Here is a 19,819-nt window from a genome sequence, read left to right as displayed (position 1 = left end):
CAGTGGTGGGGGATGTTGAGGATGAGGCATGCGGAGGCGTTCTGTATCCGTTGCAGTATTTTCTGGAGCGCTGCCATGGTTCCCGCGCAGAGAACGTTGCCATAGTCCAGTCTGCTGCTGACGAGGGCCTGGGTAACTGTCCTTCTGGTTTCGGTAGGGATCCACCTGTAGATTTTGCGGAGCATGCGAAGGGTGTTGAAGCAGGAGGACGAGACAGTGTTGACTTGTTGGGTCATGGAGAACAATGAGTTAAGGATGAAACCCAGGTTGCGGGCATAGTTGGTGCACGTTTGTGCGGCTCCCAGTGAGGGTGGCCACCAGGAGGCGTCCCAAGCGGAGGGGGTGGGGCCAAGGACGAGGACCTCTGTCTTATCTGAGTTTAGTCGACTGTTCTTCATCCAGTTGGCGACAGCTATCATTCCCTCGTGGAAGTTGGTTTTGGCTGTTGCGGGGTCCTTGGTGAGGGAGATGATCAGCTGGGTGTCGTTGGCATAAGAGATGATGTTGAGATCGAACGATTTTGGCGAGCGGTGCCATGTAGACATTGGAAAGGGTCGGGCTGAGGGAGGAGCCCTGTGGTATGCAGCAGATGGTCTTGGTGGCTTCAGATAGGAATGGTGGGAGGCGGACTCTCTGCGTTCTGTCGATGAGGAAGGAGGTGATCCAGTCCAGGGCCTTTCCGCAGATCCCTGTGTCGTGGAGGCACGTGCGCAGGGTATGGTGGCAGACATTGTCAAAGGCGGCCAAGAGGTCCAGGAGGATGAGGGCTGCTGTTTCGTCTTTGTGCAGGAGGGTCCAGATGTCGTCGGTTGCTGCCATGAGGGCGGTCTCGGTGCTGTGATTGCTGCGAAAGCTGGAATGAGACGATCGTCTGGAGTACCTTTGCTGGGAACGGAAGCAGGGAGATGGGCCGGTAGTTTTTGAGGTCCTTGGGGTCCGCCTGGGGTTTCTTGAGTAAGGCGTTGATCTCGGTGTGCTTCCAGCTTTCCGGGAAGGTGGCGGTCTCGAAGGAGTTATTGATGATCAAATGGAGTTGGGGGGCCATGATGAAGCTTGCTCTGTTGTAGATGTAGTGCGGGCAGGGGTCAGATGGAGAGTCGGAATGAATGGTGTTCATTACTTTGATGGTGTCGGTGTCGTTGACGTGTGTCCAGGAGAGCAGGAGGTTGGTGTGGTTGGGGAGCGATGAGTCGGAGGTGTTGGTGGCTGCTGGTGAGGTCAAGTTGTTGAGGCTGTCGTGGATGTCAGTGATCTTGCGTTGAAAGAAGGTGGCGAGGGAGTCGCAGAGGTCTTGCGAAGGTTGGATGTTGTTGGTGCTGGAGCTAGGTTGGAGAGTTCCTTTATGATGATGAAGAGCTCTTTGCTGTTGTGCACTATGTTATCGATACGTTCCTTGAAGGAGGATCTCTTGGTGGCTCTGATGAGCTGGTGGTGCTTGCAGGTGGCATTCTTGAGGGCAGTGTGGGTGGCTGGAGTCTTTTCCTGCGCCACTTGCTCTTGAGTTTGTGGCAGACCTGTTTGGAGGTCTGTGGTGAACCAGGTGGCCTTACTGGTGGTGCAGTTGTGAGAGGGTTCTTTGAACAGGGCGAGAATGTTGGCGCAGTCTTCGATCCATTGCCTGAGGTTGCAGGCGGCTAAGTTGGTGTCGGTGGAGTCAGCTGGTGGGGCTCGGACAAGGGCGGAGATCAGCCGGTCGTTGGTGATCTTGTTCCAGCTGCTGCGGGGGATCGGTTGCGGGAGGTAGTGGGTGGTGGGTTTACTGAAGGTGAAGTGGACGCAGCGGTGGTCGGTCCAGTGGAGTTCGGTGGTGTGGCTGAAGGTGATGTGTCTGCTGGCGGACAAGATGGGGTCGAGCGTGTGTCCGGCGGAATGGTTGGGAGATGTGACGAGTTGATTGAGTCCGAGGTTGGTGAGGTTGTCGGGCAAGGAGATCGAGTTGCTGTCATTGGTGTTTTCGAGGTGGAAGTTCAGGTCCCTAGTTCAGGTCCCTGAGAAGGAACTTCTTGGGGACCTGAACTTTTTAGGAATAAGAAATGAGAGTAAGAAACTTCTCGGGGATACAACATTTTAGGAATAAGAAATGAGAGTGAAAAGACGATGGTATGACAAAATTAAAAAAAATACCTTTTTTTAATTATTTTTATTTAATTTTTTTACACAGAAGACAACGGTGATATGTTTTTGGGACACAATCTATGTATTCAAAATAACACTATAAATGATCAAAATGTGTGTAGAAACCTTATTTGGCAGTCAGGTAGAGCCTTGTTGGACACCAAACAAAACAAAGGCTTGTGCAAGCATATGTCACAGAACTAGAGCACTGTGAAGCATCAGACATGAGGGTATTTAACATACCAAACAGACATTTCCCCTTGATTATCAGAAGTTATGTGTGAAGAGTATAGAAGGTTGAGGCAATATGGACCAATTTTGCTTTTATATATTCTTAAAATAGAATTCTATTTCAGTGCTTGCCCTTCACTGGTAAAATTCCAAATTATTTCCTGCACACTAAGGCAGTAATAAAAGATGAATACAAGCAACATCCCAATCCATGTTTTTAATGGAATGAAGATTTGTGAACAATGATACTATGAACATCGCCATTTTTGCACAAACATACCTTGATGATGGTCATTCTTTGGAAGAGGCTACTTACTGATTGAAACCGACTAACAAAAAATAAGGCTTATAAAAGTCTAAGACTTCTTTGCAAGCCTTTACATTTTTCTCAAATTTCGATAAACTCTTGGATCCTCACTTCACTCAAGCCACAGTATTTGTGAGTGTGCTTCCCAAGCACACCTTGATACAGTATTTAGCCCACGGACTCTTTGCAGCTGTGTACATCAATCACCTTCCAGTCAACTAAGGTAGACATAACCAACATTGCACCTGTTATTAAAGAAAGATAATTAAATGTTCAGAAGCTACAAGGTTGTGCAAAGTGGAGGAGCTATTCCTTGAGGAAAGGGGATAAGTTGGGCATGCAAAATATTCTCACATAAGAATAAAAGAATAAAAGGAAAATAAATGATATTTGCTAATGTAATGCAATTGAAGTTGATGACATTACCTGAAAAATGAATTAATGCGTGAGAGAAAGCCTAAGCATACAAAGGACTAGTTCAGTGTCTCAGAGATTACTTGGGAGCACTTGAAAGCATGCTGCCCTGGAGCATTCTCCTTCTGAAGTCCTCTTCTAATGTCAGCTACTTGAAGCAGAGGCTCCCGGGGCTCAATTTCACCACATTTCAGAAGTTATTGAAGGCTTCTATCTCATAGCACGTGTGCTGATGAGATCCAGCGTGTTGTTCACACCACACTTCTTAAGGCATCAGGCATCACCAGTTCAGTCCACCAACATTACCAGTCAACTGAGTGTCTGAAGGTGGGGAAGCAATAAACAAACTTGCTGTAAATGGCAGAAAACTGTGTTGTGCCACCATGCCTGTCAGTCAGTCTGTTCAATAAACGGACTTCTTAGGTCTTGACCCCATCTGTATCGACATCCTTAAAACCTAGGAATTAGGAATGTTGACTATTTGTTTTTCAAGGCTGAGATTAAACAACTAGAATCACTGTTAAGCTATAGTCTCCTCCATTATAGGAACCTAAATTTATTTATATAAATTCATCTCAAGGAATCATTAGTTATTATCTACAGGCCTGTCTGTGTAATTCTCCTCTACACTGGTTTACCTCACTCCGTGACCAGCAGGCTTTAAACTATATAAAGTTGCAACCACAGCAATGTTCAGCCTTTAAACATACAACCCTGCCATGGCATCCTTGAAAGAACTACACTGACTGTTAGTTAAAATGTGTATAAATACTGGGAAAACTGTGTAGACTTGAAAACTGCCAACCTATGATCAAAAAACATTCCACAAAGACAGCTTGGAACTTCAAACATCACCTACACCTAGAGGTACTAGATTTCTTTAGACAAAGGTTTTGTAGTGACAACTTCTCAAAAATGGCCCTAGATCCATGAAACCTTCAGTAACATGTCCTTAAAGTTTTATAGACCTTTTTAGGTTCAGCTTTTACCAAAGTGTCCACATGACTGCCTGTTTACCACTCCAGCTTGCTCTGAAATAACTGATCCAAGTGAACTTGGACAGTGCAAGTGACAGATAAATAAAGAATAATGAGAACAATGACAAATTCAGGAATTCTTTTTAAAGGCACTTTGAAGATGGCAGTTAATTTTCCCTTATAAAATGTTCATCTATACGTTCAAAAGCCCTATATGTTTGTCTTCTTTTCTATGTAGAAATATTCATTAACAGCTAGCACTGTATCATTATTAACACCGGCAAAACAAAACCAAAAGGGTACATCACATGACAGGTGCCAAGAGTTGAAGAAAAAGATATGGAAGGCTATCACATATACCTTGGTCTCCTTGCCCATCATGTACTCGTACATCACCTTCCTTAAATATTCAAATTCTGTAGGTTCTCCAAAGGCAGACACATCCGTTTGTCGATGACTCCCTTCTGGTGATAAAAAAAAAAAAAAGGAGAGAACACAAATATTTACAATTTGGCTGGACAATCATTTGATATCACCATAAAGAATGTTGAGTGTAAACAAAATAGACATGCATGACAGAACAACAAAGGGTCAAACACAATCTGTTTTAATATTTTGGCAACAAGCTTTATATACTCTGCATATTATTGACATAACTTCCGCCACCAAAGGGCTCAGCAGTCACAGGAAAAAGCAATGGAAAACAATAGAAAAACACAGCTCTCAGCTAAGTGGCACATGATTCTTTGCTTCTCTTCTGTCTGGCATCACAACTGTCTATCATAGCAGTTTCTTCAAGTAAAATCTCTTCATAAATCTTACACAAAAACTGTTCATGATTCATAACATAGCCTGTGCAGACTAAATACCATTCATTACGGTCACCAAAAGTATATATTGAAATCACTGCTATTTTTGTGTTTTTTTAGTGCATGAAGTCCTTCAGTTGAAACATACTCTTATATTTATTTTTCCAGATCTCTAAAGTTTACTGAGTAAAACTTCCTTTCTTAGCTTAAGGTATTCCTTTACAGGTGCGATTATCAAATTCACAAGGCATCTGAATTCTTAGTCCTTACTCCCTGAATATCAACTTGACCACATCCATGAAGCCAATCTTCTGCTGAGAGAGGAAGGAGCCTGCCAACTGTGTAGAGGTTTGAAGGATCAGAAACACCAAAGCAGTCTAATCGCCAGTGGAATGGGTCAGCCAGCTAATGGGATCTGCAGGTCCTGGGAAGCACAGAGGACAGGTAGGAACCACATCAAGAAGCCTACTGAAATGGACTGCCTCACTACATGAGAGAAGTGTGTCAGCGCAGAAGGTGGCACTACACCAGAGAAGCGTGTCCAAGAAGACTGCGCTACTGCACCACAGATGTGTGCCAAAGTGCACTGTGAAACTTCAGCAAGAGTAGTGTGCTCGATCAGACTGTGCTCCTACATACTCATATAAGAAAGGGCACAGGATAGGGTTATGAAAGAACTGCATTGCTGCTGGATCCTCGAATGCCAGCAAGGACTCAAAGTCCACCGTGCCTGCCAAATGTGAGAGTAAACTCCAGCTGGGGTGCCTCCTCCCAGAAGCTGGAGGGAGAAAAGTGCATTGCAAGGGTGTTTGCTGGCTTTTGGAAAAGGACTTAAATACTGCTGCAAGAACTAAGAAATGGGGACTGTTTTAAAATAACTGATTCTAGTAATTTACATCTCAGCTTTGATATATATGCCCTAGAACTCAAACCATTAAGGGTAGACCTTCTTAGTACCCAGAACGAGGGATACAGGATATTGTTTGAGGTGAGGACCGGGTCTCCGGGCACACAAGCCCAAGTACCTGTAAAGATTGTGCCTGTAGCCTGTTGAATGTAGTAAGTTTTGTGTATGTACTAAAGTACTTTTCTTTATTAAAATTAGACACTGTGTTGGATGATTAATTATTGGGCTTCTGGGTGATTGCTGAGTTCGGAGTTTGTGCACCTGCACAAAACCTTCCTGAGAAGCTTGTGACTGCTTGTCACTGCTACCATTTGGAGTCAAGTGCAAAAGGGGTTGAATTTGGCTCAGTTTTGCAGAGCAATAGTAGAAGGAACTGAGGGACATTAAAGGCAAATGACCCCAGCGCCCATAGCGGAGGTGCACTAGCTACTGCATGCACTGTGCCCCTCCCCAGGGGTTTGACAATGGGAGCTAAAAGTACTTTCTCAGATGCATGATGCAAACTTAAATGCACCACATATACAAACAAAATAATTAATAGCTTCATTAATATTATAAGCCTTTTCAAATAATTTAGATAAAAAAAGAAAAGTAAAGGTGATGGTAGCTTTTGTCATTAACATCAAATGCAGAAATGTTTCCACGTTAATGTCATACTCAACAGTATGACACATAAACCTGACTTATCTCAATGCCAATAAAATGCATGGGTGAAAGTTTGCAGGGGTGTGGAATTCCTACAGCTCAATGCCCAGGACATATTGTTTGGGGTTAAGGACAACACATATTTATGTTTATTTTGTCCTTGAGACAAATAGGCCCAAGCCCTCCTACCCTCTCCCCCCCGAGGTGCAACCCTTTGGCTGCCAGTTTAGAGTGTCACATTATGGAGCAGGGAAGGGAATTGTCTGCCGTTAGGTAATATTTGTGTCCATATGTTAATGATGTTAGAACTTGTATTTATGGTTCACTAATGTAAAGCATTTGTTATTAGGGTGAGCACTTTGAACATACAGGGAGTGCAGAATTATTAGGCAAATGAGTATTTTGACCACATCATCCTCTTTATGCATGTTGTCTTACTCCAAGCTGTATAGGCTCGAAAGCCTACTACCAATTAAGCATATTAGGTGATGTGCATCTCTGTAATGAGAAGGGGTGTGGTCTAATGACATCAACACCCTATATCAGGTGTGCATAATTATTAGGCAACTTCCTTTCCTTTGGCAAAATGGGTCAAAAGAAGGACTTGACAGGCTCAGAAAAGTCAAAAATAGTGAGATATCTTGCAGAGGGATGCAGCACTCTTAAAATTGCAAAGCTTCTGAAGCGTGATCATCGAACAATCAAGCGTTTCATTCAAAATAGTCAACAGGGTCGCAAGAAGCGTGTGGAAAAACCAAGGCGCAAAATAACTGCCCATGAACTGAGAAAAGTCAAGCGTGCAGCTGCCACGATGCCACTTGCCACCAGTTTGGCCATATTTCAGAGCTGCAACATCACTGGAGTGCCCAAAAGCACAAGGTGTGCAATACTCAGAGACATGGCCAAGGTAAGAAAGGCTGAAAGACGACCACCACTGAACAAGACACACAAGCTGAAACGTCAAGACTGGGCCAAGAAATATCTCAAGACTGATTCTTCTAAGGTTTTATGGACTGATGAAATGAGAGTGAGTCTTGATGGGCCAGATGGATGGGCCCGTGGCTGGATTGGTAAAGGGCAGAGAGCTCCAGTCCGACTCAGACGCCAGCAAGGTGGAGGTGGAGTACTGGTTTGGGCTGGTATCATCAAAGATGAGCTTGTGGGGCCTTTTTGGGTTGAGGATGGAGTCAAGCTCAACTCCCAGTCCTACTGCCAGTTCCTGGAAGACACCTTCTTCAAGCAGTGGTACAGGAAGAAGTCTGCATCCTTCAAGAAAAACATGATTCTCATGCAGGACAATGCTCCATCACACGCGTCCAAGTACTCCACAGCGTGGCTGGCAACAAAGGGTATAAAAGAAGGAAATCTAATGACATGGCCTCCTTGTTCACCTGATCTGAACCCCATTGAGAACCTGTGGTCCATCATCAAATGTGAGATTTACAAGGAGGGAAAACAGTACACCTCTCTGAACAGTGTCTGGGAGGCTGTGGTTGCTGCTGCACGCAATGTTGATGGTGAACAGATCAAAACACTGACAGAATCCCTGGATGGCAGGCTTTTGAGTGTCCTTGCAAAGAAAGGTGGCTATATTGGTCACTGATTTGTTTTTGTTTTGTTTTTGAATGTCAGAAATGTATATTTGTGAATGTTGAGATGTTATATTGGTTTCACTGGTAATGATAAATAATTGAAATGGGTATATATTTTTTTTTGTTAAGTTGCCTAATAATTATGCACAGTAATAGTCACCTGCACACACAGATATCCCCCTAACATAGCTAAAACTAAAAACAAACTAAAAACTACTTCCAAAAATATTCAGCTTTGATATTAATGAGTTTTTTGGGTTCATTGAGAACATGGTTGTTGTTCAATAATAAAATTAATCCTCAAAAATACAACTTGCCTAATAATTCTGCACTCCCTGTATGTTGTAAGCTCGGACCGCACTACTGACAGTGGTTCCAGTAAAAAAAAAAAAAAAAAAAAGTGTACGCATGTTTGCAAAGTTTAACAAAATGTTACATATAATGCTCCCTGATTAGGGGAAGCCTGAAAGCAAGATTGACGAGTGTTTGATTTCAAAATAAAATGTTTACAAAAATATAGGAATTAGGAAAAATAATTTCTGCTAAATTACTTGTAAACATTAGGTATCATTTCTTTGAAGCATCATTTAGTCAAATGTGTTGACGTATTTTCAAAAACTATTCTTAGCAGAAAATCAGAGAAATTAGTTTCAACAAGATTATGGGAAACATGAAAATAAACAAGCATTGGCAAAGCCAACAATGGTGGCCAATCTTTTGGTTTTGTCAATCCATGTCTTCTATTGACATCGCTTTTGTAAAGCTTTGTTGTGGGAGCTGCGGGGGCCCTCACTATTGTAACAAGCAATGGTAAAAATATTGTTTTGTCTCAAAAAAGCGCACAGTGCCACAGGAGTTCCTGGCGCCGAACAAAACAACTTTGTGTGCTGATATGCTCTTTGGGAGACCTAATAAGGATCCAAATTGTTAAAGAAATTCACCAAAGTGCACCCATGTTATATGCCTTTGCATTAGGGCAGATTTACGTATTTCATTAATTCAGGAGAATTTACAAAAGTAGATTAGGAAATCGTATTCCAAGAAAACATTTGTTAACTGTATTTTAGCACAAGCAAATATGCATGTGTAGATTTGCTCAGGCAAAAATCTATTGCATGTTTACAAGTTCACTTTCCCGCCAACCACATCTTCCCCAACCCTGGAAGAAGTTTTACTTCTGCTCTTTTCAGGAGTAAATTTCCAGCCTTTCTTACTATGAGAAAAGATTAGAGAAGAGATGGAAACAACTCTTAAAACATGCAAGTTAGTAAGTTTGCACAGACTCAAAAGGGCATTCTAAACCTGGAACTTTTGCTTACTGCCACCTCCAGCCCCAGGATGTAGCTCTGAGGAAAGGTGGCAAAATAAGGACATTGCTAGTATACAAGTCCTATCTTAGTATTAGCCCTGGTATAATCAGATAGGCTATTATCAGAGCTCCTATATAATGAGACTGCTGCCATAATTTGTCGCAGCTCTACAAGGCACCAAAAGGCCAACTAGATTTTTTACAGAACAAGTCGATTTATGAAACAACTTGTCTCATGGACAAGTAGTTATTTTAACAAATTCCACATCCTTGGTTAGTAATGAGTTCAAAAAAGTGTAAACACTGAAGGGATTTGGTCTGTCTATTTCTTGGAGGCGGCAACAAAGGAATAGATTTTAAAAAAAGTGCCTTAACTACTATAATGATTGTTCTGGTGGATACCACATCTTCCTGAGGATTTCTCACATCAGTAGTTTCCAGGCATCGGACTAAACCTGGAAACCTTCCCACTGCCCCCTTTCCACCCAGCAGAAGTTCTCTAGCAATGCTAGGTGGCACTGCACACCACCAACTGTGGCTGTGCCACCCAGGAATTGATGGCATTGGACTTTATATAGAACAATTTGTCTGCACCTCACTGAGGCTTACAGAGAGGAACCAAGAGACCTTCTCAACCATAATAGTAGAAACATCATCACATATCTTATTAAATGGGAAAAAATCTCCGTAGGTGAGGTTGAAGGGTGGTGAGGAATCTGTATTAAGACATAATATCCACAGAAATATCAACTAAAGTAAGAAACTTTTTTTTTAATTGAAATTTCTTGCTACAAACTTCAATCATGACTATGAGTCCCAAGCAATAGCCTCCACACGTGGAGTAATTGGTGTAAATTAACCAAGGACGTCAAGTAACATACCCCTAGCGACATATACGTCACTGCATGCCTGAGGTGTTAAACTGTAATGCTCAGCAAAGGTAAGTCTACAAATTTGAGCCGGCACGATGCCTCTTGTTAGGGTAATAGAGGCTGTGATGGCAAGCCTGGCAAATATCAGCCAGTGGGGTGTCTCTTGTTAGGGTAGTAGAAGCTGTGATAGCCCTAAGAGTGCGTCAATCAGAAGGTCAGTCTTGGTCAAGGTGTAACTCTTGATACAAATGGTGACCTATGTGAAATTATATACTTGGTCATTGCTTTTTTTTCTTGGCTCCAGTGAAGCCCACAAAAAGATGATCATCAACCCAATCTTCTACAGCCTATAAAGTAAAGGATAGCACACCTGCTCTTCTTTGGTAGGAGAAGGGAGTGAAGGAAGGATAGGAAGGTTCTTGACTATCCCATGTGGAAAGCAAAACCACTTTTGACATAAAAGAGGGAACCTACCACAGTCAGCTCTTTAGATGTCTACTCACGGAACAGCTGTGAGACCAAATGATAATACCACAAAATGGTAGTGCTGGAAACCTACTGTGAAGAGGACCTAATACCTGTAAGCAGGAAAGAAAGGCTGGAAATGGGCATCCAGAATAGTCAGCTGTCCCATCTAAATCTGCACATAGAGGACCTGGAGGATCTGGTTCAAGGACACCTTTCTGAACATTTGTTGCCAAACAGGGATGTTTAGGGACCTCAGATCAAAAATTGGTCTGAGGTACGTGTGCTTCTTGGAAACCAACAAAGGCAGTAAAAGCCCCTACCCTTCTATTCCAAATGCACCACTAACAATGCTATGAAGAGCACGTCCTTGCAGAAGGTGGGAAAACCGTGGAATGGGGATGAAAAGGAAGGGTGTAGCCATTGTGAAAGCACTGGGACAGTCTTCCAAACATTGGTAAAATATGAGACCATACATCACAGAAGAAGCTAGTGGTGGAGTGGGGGGAAATAATAAGTTTTGAAGAAGCAGATCCAGTGAAAGATGCGGTAGACTGGTGATGCTCATTTTGACATCTCTTAACAAAAGGGCCAACAAAACTGTTGTGAGGTCTAGACATGCTGGGCATCTTATTAACTTCACAGAGCAATTCAAAACTCACAAGCAACTTCGCAGGACCATCACCTATGCAGATCATCAAAATGATTTTAAGACATCTAGTTCAATCAGCACCAACATACATTTACAAAAGTAGTTGAATATGGCCAACTCAACCCCCACCACAGAAAAGCCTCTTATTACCTAACAGACTTGGAAACACTCAACATAAATGGTTAAAGTAACTGCAGCAAATGCAGGCCCAATTGTAATGCTTTATTGTGCCACGTTATAGGTTCAATGTAATATAGACTCTGGTAAGGAGTTGGAGAAGAAGGGGGGAGTATGGCTTCTTGTATTTGCTGACTGACAGACACTTACAGAGTAATGTTTTAATAAGGAAGTGTGAACAATGGAGTATGGATCAACTGAATGCAAAGGCCACCATGGGCACTGAGGATTTAAATGTGAGTCCTGCATGTTTCTGTTGTATTTGCTACATCATTAGAGATTTAGAGTAAGTCTGCTCCACGCGGTAAAACTGCTCTTCAGGGATGCAAGCACTAGGACCCATGTAAGAAGTAGCGCACGGAGACACATGCGAGGTATGCCTACTGTTCACTTTAGTGACACATACATGGGCAGTGATATTCAGAACAGAGATAGAGTAAAGGGGAATGATGGTGAATAATGATGGAGTTTCTTATTTCATTGTATGTGGTATTTGGAAAACCCTGAAAACAACCCTTCAGGAGGCTTTGGAGACTAACAATTAGAGAAGATGCCTGGGTTAAGAATAAATTGGACATTGTCAGGCACTTTCCCACTTAGCCCCTCGTTACAAGTTGGCCTTAACTCCAATGAGACTAGTAATTCCTGCTACCGGCATCTTCAAAATTATAAGGTATATGGGTTCGACAAACACCCCAGTGTTTCTCTTCCAGATATTTCACACTTTATAAGGCAAAGTATCCAAATGAAAAACCTAAAGGTTTAATCAATATCACTGTACTGCCCATCATAACAAGGTGCTGTTCCGACCACCAATTACTCATTACTTCACCAAACTTCAATCCTGGAGTTCACTTTGAAAGAACATACGCTGTAGCCCCATGTAGAAGCTGAGTGGGATTTTTTGCCTCCTGTGGGGATTCAGTGGTGCATTTGGAAAGGAGAGGAACTGAATGCAGTAAAGTTATGCTTCAATGCACATATTACATGCGGATTACAAAGCATACAGTGGTGTTACAGATCGCCCTCATGGGATCCCCCCCCTTTATGGATGGATGGTATAGTATGAGAGATAGGGCACATCTACTCCTGTCTTCTGACCCCAGTGAACCTATTTTCAATTTCTGGAGAGGGTTAGTTCCTTATTTCCAGCAGAGGTTACTACAATGCTCTGGTGGAGTCTAAGGGAAACAGAAGACAATATGTGACAACCGCTTGCAGAGAACATTTAAGAGAGCTTCCTATCATGAAGGCAGAACCATGCCCTTTGCAACCAGAGGATTCAAATGCAAGTACAGAGGTTGCAAGGGAGGAATAAAGAGGTCCAAGCTAAAGACCATGGCTCCTGACAAATCATTGCTGTGATGCAATCCATGGTAACACTGACGTTTTGTAATCATTCCTGTAGTCTTCATAAATATACTACACCGCTAACCCTCCGAACCTCCGTTTTACAATACCCTATTCATGAGCATATTGGGTGGATGAAAGCTGAAGCCCACTCATTGAGGGGAAGCACGTGTTTAACCAACAAAGATTATCAACAGAAGTAAAGAAAATTGACTTAGTAATATAACACTGTATTTACATCACAATATGTACAAACACACAGATAAAGAATACAATTGAACAATGCAGTGAATTTAGACTGTCCATTACACTCTCAATACTGCGCACTGAGGCAAAAGGGCTTGAGTTTGGAACATCAATATCAATTTTCTAAACCAGGTACAACGATGAAAAGAATAGCGCTAGATCTGACAGCAAAGTTACCCTTCTCTCAAGATACTGGGTTGTGCTTTTCATGGATGTTCTCTTTTTCATGAGAAACTCAACAGCAATAGCTTGAGAGAGTCAAAAAGGCTTTGTGACTTTGTCCTAGTATTTTTATGTATTTAAGAAAAGACAGGAGTTTGGTTTACTTTTCATTATGAACGTGCAACACAAAGGGATGTTCTCTATAAGGACTCTCTCTCACTGCGCTTTTCTAATGAAGTCAATCAATAGGATGGTTTCCAGAAGTATTCTGACAAGCTTCCAACATGATAAAATCCTTTTGGAATGCGAGGCGTGCGCCTTTTATAAAAAATGAACATGCTGTATACATTTTGCTGCTTCTGCCCTTTGGCTTTTAAGCCTTTCCTGCTGAGTTTCTTCCTGAACTCAATACCTCGCATAAACAAAGACAGAGTAGTGCTGTTCATCCCTTGTTTGAAACTCCCCCGAAGGCATGCTGCAGACCAGCATCAACCTCCTTGCTTGCAACACATATTGTGTCAATTATTACCTGATGACAAGGAGGAATATCCGTCCATGTCAGTACACCTCCAGGGAGACATCCATAGCATAGTCTCCCGTATGCCGCATTACTTCTGGAGTGCAGATCCAAAAAGTACTACACAAAGCACGTTAAGATGCACTTCATTTAACTACAAGCATGTCAGAATGCCAGGATACCTGCTGAGAACTCTAGAAGTTAAGTTAAAAAGAAGACAAGAACATAATGCGGTTTGTGAAGAATTTCACCTTATTAAGCAGAAACATTTTTGGTGGAAGAGTTTTCATAAGGACATGGCATGTATTTTGTGCACTTGGTTCCTTCAAGCTCTTCCCTCAATTTACAGAATTACTACATGACCTAACACCTACTATCTCTTGATTCGTAATCCAAGTAAACGGGTAGCAGCTTATGCCCCGAGAGGCAAGGAACAAAAAAGGTTCGCGCTGTATTACCTCCAGGCCCTGCACGCCATTAATCGTGGAATCTGGAGGCCCACCTAAAATTCTCGGTTTACAGAATGTAAGTCAGAAAACTTGGTAACTTACTGCCCACATGGATATAAAAAAAAAAATAGTCGAAAGAAATATCATACCGACATGGCTTTCGAGAGTTTCATCCTTAACAAATCGGCTTGGTGACAGCTATCCCTTTTGGCAGATTTCGCTTATTAGAATGAGGTTTAGTATGCAGTTTGATAGAATGGCAATGCCTTATTAACTACCACGAGTTTACAAAATAGTCGGTATGCAATATTTAACTGTATTTTATAGTTCTTACTGAAACTAGGGCCCTGGAGGTGTTGCAGCCTCCCAGACAACCGTGAATGAGTTCGACTGAACGATGAGGCCTTTTCGGTGTTGTTCTGGAGGCATCAGTTGCTTTTTCAAAGATTACTGTCAGATATCAGGTAACTACTTTTGAAAAACAGATGATAATTATTATAACACGAAGAGATTTTATTTTCCTTTTTCCGGACTCAAAAGTGTGGGATTGTCGTACCGAAGCTGTCCCAGGGTTCTTCAGAGTATGAAGGATGTTAGTACATCCAGGGGTTTTACCTTGCCAAAGTGCTTTTAGTAAAGAAGCCTGCAGGACAACTTCCCATGGGAAAACGAATGTTCGTGTTTGATTTTACAATATTAAAAAATAAAATGTCCCTCGTGTGCAGTGAGCCTCCTGTTCGCGCTCTGAGGAGTTTTTTTTCTCATCTTCCTGCCTTAGTCTACGATGGTTTCATTGGTAGAAAGAGGCAGAAAAAAACGGAGCTGGACCACCAAATTAGCCCTGATTCATTATTATTTAGTTTTAATCATGTCCAATTTTCTTTTGTAATTCATACAACTCCAAACCCGATACCAACTGAATGTTTATACAAGAACCATCTCCAATATATTGATGGCAAACAATGCCATTATCTTCCTCACAATATCAGCGAAAACTCGAAAGCCATACACATTATCGTGTGCACACATTGTGGGTTTAATATTAAAACTACATTATTTTACTACATCAATCACAAGTTAAAACTGCATCACGGTAAGAAAAAATGTTCCTCTTACTACCAGCACACCCGGAGTTAAATGGGGACTTATAAATGTATGACGGAAAACAACAAGAGAGGGACAGAGAAACAGGAACCTCATTTGGCAGGCTCCCAGCATTTCCGAACCTCTCTGCTGAGGAACAAACCCTTCATTTCCTGAATGTTCCAAATCGGGAGAAGGTTTTTGTTAAGGAGAACACTAATACCCAAACAGACAAAGCGCACTTATCAAATTGCCAGCTTTAAACCATCGGACTGATGTCACGTGTTTAAAGTGATCAGTCACCAGGTGTGCATTTTGAAGGGAGAAGGCTCATAAAACAGTTTCCATTTAAGGTCCTACAACACGGCTCTCTAGCCTATATGTAAACAACCCTCCTGGAGTTGTCAAAGTGGTTGTGGTCTAGTTTTGCTTCAGTCAAAACCGAGTTGCCCCTCCCGTGGCCCTTTCTGGTAATTTAGTTGGACAGATGGGCTATTTTGATGTATATAAATGACAATTCACGACCAATTCATGTTGACCTATAAGTTAGAGAAAATGCAGCCCTACAAACAGCATTAAACTGCACCGTCTTTGCAGCTAAAAGTTAGGCCATTTGATACACTCCTTCTTTAAGTAGCAACTCAATTTTCACTACTTATTTGTCTTTAGTGAGGGATCGTCACTGCTGATTTTTTTAAACATATACTTAAAGGAATGTGCGCTTCTTTTTGGTTACAACAGCTTTGTGTCTGGTTAAAACTTACTTTTCTACTGTTAAAGATTTTTTTATAGAAATATATTTATATTTGAAATCCAGAACGAATAGTTTTTTATTAACCTAAAGACGAACTCTCTAGAAGCAATCTTTGCCTGATGTCGTTTACTGAACATTGCCCGAATTCTGGTGTAACACATCCTGTTACTACGGAACTAAAAGGCCCAGCAAAATAATTACCCTTATATATTATCCTCAATAAATTTAACAGGCACAGGAATAAGATACAAGCTGTGCCTGCATGCCTCTAGTATGGAAGGTGAGCTTAAAATGGAACGTATTCTTTTCAGTAGTAATTTTTAGGTTTGCCTGCTTGCAAAGTCTTATGTTATTGAAACAAATCTTTAAAGGGACTAAGACCGCACCCCTACTTCGCCCCTTACTTGCCTGAACTTCCCGTTAGTTCATTCAAACCTCGCTCCAACGTTACTTGAATTTCCTTGCTTTTTATTGGCTAGCAGGTCACTTCCTGCCCTTCTGCTCTGCTTTTGCTGTCACGTGAAGTGTGGTCCAAGTACACCTTACGCTTTTTGGTGATTGGTTACTTGTCAGTATTTATCACAAAAAGATCATGTTGAGATGCGTGTAAACATGTCAGCAATCTTGCAATGGAGTATCAAGTGCAGATGTAAAGCAAGCAGCAAGTGGGTCCATTATGTTGTGTTTTTCATTACTTAATAATTACATTTCTGATGAATAACAGTTGTAAATATTAAAATTATTTGTGTGTTTGTTTCTTAAATTACCAGTCATTTTTATAGAAAAGTAATTTGCATAATTGGGCAGTTTTATTTCGAACTGTTATTTTCTCAGCAACTTATTAACAGGCAGTTACAAGTCCAGGTATCTTGCAGGCACTGGGGTAATGATTTAAATGGGGCAGCAGGTGCAGTGGCACCAGGGCCAAAAGTTATCAGAACTCCTCTATACACCAAATATTGCCATATTTTACTATTAAACAGGCAGTCACAAGTGCAGTTAATGTGCAGGCACTAGGGCATGATTTTAGTGGTGCAGCAGCTGCAGTGGCACCACGCCAAAAACTCTAGAAAGTCCACTAAACGTACAAGTTACTTACCTTCGGTAACAACATATCTGGTAGAGAAATATTCTAGTTGCAGATTCCTTACCTTAGAATTTCCCCCCAGGCGTCAGACTGGATCGGGACATTTTTCTTCGAGCAATACCCTTTCTCGTGGCGTTGGTCGACTCTGTGGGTGTAGTTGGCGTCGTAGTCGCCGTGATGATGTCGGGAGTAGTACATAGACGCTACCCTCGCGCAGTGACGTCAGTTTCTTTTAACCACTTTCCATGCCAGAGCACAGAGCCGCTACGAACACTGAGATTGGTGCGCTAGAGCTAAGGACCTGAAAGGGGGAATTCCTGTCCCTAGAAATCATCTCGCAAGCGGGGAGGATGGGTGGGCGGTAAGGAATCTGCAACTAGAATATGTCTCTACCAGATATGTCATTACCGAAGGTAAGCAACTTGCACATCTGATAGAGACTTCTAGTTGCACATTCCTTACCTTAGAATAGATACCCAAGCAATGCCATCCTCAGTGGTGGCCTGCAAATCAAGATTATACTAGGAAGTCCTGCAGGACCGAATGACCAAAGTAGCTGTCCCGACAGACCTGACTGTCCAGAAAGTAGTTGTAGGAAGTTGGCTCTGTATATATCATCTCAAAGTGAGAGATAGTGTGCACAGAGTCCAAGGGTTCCCCTTAGAGGTTGATCGTGGAAAAATTAGATAATTCTAATGCTTTATTTAGTATTTTAGTGTGGTCGAGCAGTAGGCTTATCAGAGGGTAGTGTTAAGCATTTGTTGTACACACACAGGCAATAAATGAGAAACACACACTCAAAGACTTAACTCCAGGTCAATAGTTTTTATATAGAAAAATATATTTTCTTAATTTATTTTAGAACCACAAGATTCAAGATTTGAGGTAAGTACATGTAATGCAACGTACTTCACACAGGTAAGTATGGAACTTTGAATTAAAGCAGTAGTACACACAGTATAGGTTAAAATGGCAATAAGCTTTTTTTAAAGTGGACACAGTGGCTGGGTGCAGTGTGCAAAGTTGGCGTCTGGTTTGCTATAGGAAGCAATGGAGGGACGGGGGGGGTCACTTAGGCAATGCAGGCAGGGCACAGGGGGGGGCTTCTCGGGCCAGCCACCGACTGGGCTAGGAAGAGGGCCGCCTGCTGGTCACTCCTGCCCTGGAGGTTGGTTCCTCTTGGTCCTGGGGGCTGCGGGTGCAGAGCTTGGTCCAAGCGTCAGGTTCCTTGTTACCAGGCAGTCGCGGTCAGGGGGAGCCTCTGGATCCTCTCTCCAGGCGTCACTGTGGGGGTGCATGGGGGTCGACTTAGGTTACTCGCGCCGTCGCCTGGGAGTCCTCTCTGCAGTGTTTGTTCTCTGAGCTCGAGCCGGGGGCGTTGGGTGCAGAGTGAGAAGTCTCATGCTTCCGGCGGGAAGGGAGAGTTCGTTGAAAGTTGTTTCTTTGTTGCAAAAATGTTGCTGTTAGTGAACAGTGCTGCTGATCCTGGGAGTTTCTTGGTCCTTTGGTTTCAGGGCAGTCCTCTGAGTTCACTGGTCCCTGTCGGATGGGTCGCTGTGCAGGTTCTTTGAGTCTGGAGACAGGCCGGTAGGGCTAGGGCCAAGTCAGTTGTCGTCTCTGTCGTCTCTGCACGGCTTTCAGGTCAGCAGTCCTTCTTCTTGTTGTAGGTTGCAGGAATCTGATTTCCTGGGTTCAGGGTCACCCCTAAATAGTACATTTAGAGGTGTGTTTAGGTCTGGGGGCAGTAACCAAAGGCTACTGTCCAGGAGGGTGGCTACACCCTCTTTGTGCCTCCTTCTTGAGGGGAGGGGGGCACATCCCTAATCCTATTGGGGGAACCTTCCAATCTCAAGATGGAGGATTTCTAAAGGCAGGGGTCACCTCAACACATGACACCTTAGGGGTTGTCCTGACTGGTGGGTGACTCCTCCTTGTTTTTCTCATTATCCTCTCCTGCCTTGTCGCCAAAAGTCGGGGCAGTGGCCGGAGGTGCGGGCATCTCCACTAGCTGGGATGCCCTGGGGTGCTGGAACAAAAGGCATGAGCGTTTGAGGCTCACCACCTGGTGTTACAGTTCCTGCAGGAGGAGGTGAGAAACACTTCCACCCAGTACAAGCTTTGTTCCTGGCCACAGAGTGACAAAGCCACTCACCCCAAATGGCCAGAAACTCATCTGGTTGTGGCAGGCTGGCAGAAACTGCTCTGCCTAGCACTAGGAGTCGGACTGGTATTCAGGGGGCATCACTAAGATGCCCTCTGGGTGTATTTTACAATAAATCCCACACTGGCATCAGTGTACATTTATTGTGCTAGGAAGCTTGACCAAACTTCCCAGATTTCAGTGTAGCCATAATGGAACTGTGGAGTTTGTGTTTGACAAACTCCCAGACCATATACTCTCATGGCTACCCTGCACTTACAATGTCTAAGGTTTGGTTTAGACACTATAGGGACATAGTGCTCATGCACATATGCCCTCACCTGTGGTATAGTGCACCCTGCCTTAGGGCTGTAAGGCCTGCTAGAGGCGTGACTTACCTATGCCACAGGCAGTGTGAGGTGGGCATGACACTCTGAGGGGAGTGCCATGTCGACTTAGTCATTTTCTCCCCACCAGCACACACAAGCTGTGAGGCAGTGTGCATGTGCTGAGTGAGGGGTCCCCAGGGTGGCATAAGACATGCTGCAGCCCTTAGAGA

General features: G+C 43.0%; 1 protein-coding gene across 3 annotated transcripts in view; it reads right to left on the bottom strand.

Annotated features, from left to right (window-relative positions):
* The window catches only part of GOLGA4 (golgin A4), a 758,002-nt gene that overhangs the window by 97,861 nt on the left and 640,322 nt on the right, over positions 1 to 19,819 (bottom strand). For all 3 annotated transcript variants that reach the window (XM_069215119.1, XM_069215129.1, XM_069215138.1), the window contains one exon: positions 4,405 to 4,508. In XM_069215119.1, the coding sequence (XP_069071220.1) occupies positions 4,405 to 4,508 (104 nt within the window). The remainder of the gene's footprint in view (positions 1 to 4,404; positions 4,509 to 19,819) is intronic.

The sequence above is a fragment of the Pleurodeles waltl genome, chromosome 2_1, assembly GCF_031143425.1.
Source record: "Pleurodeles waltl isolate 20211129_DDA chromosome 2_1, aPleWal1.hap1.20221129, whole genome shotgun sequence".
Lineage (NCBI taxonomy): Eukaryota > Metazoa > Chordata > Amphibia > Caudata > Salamandridae > Pleurodeles > Pleurodeles waltl.
Note: the sequence above shows the minus strand (reverse complement) of the source record. Positions and strands in the feature narration are given on the sequence as shown.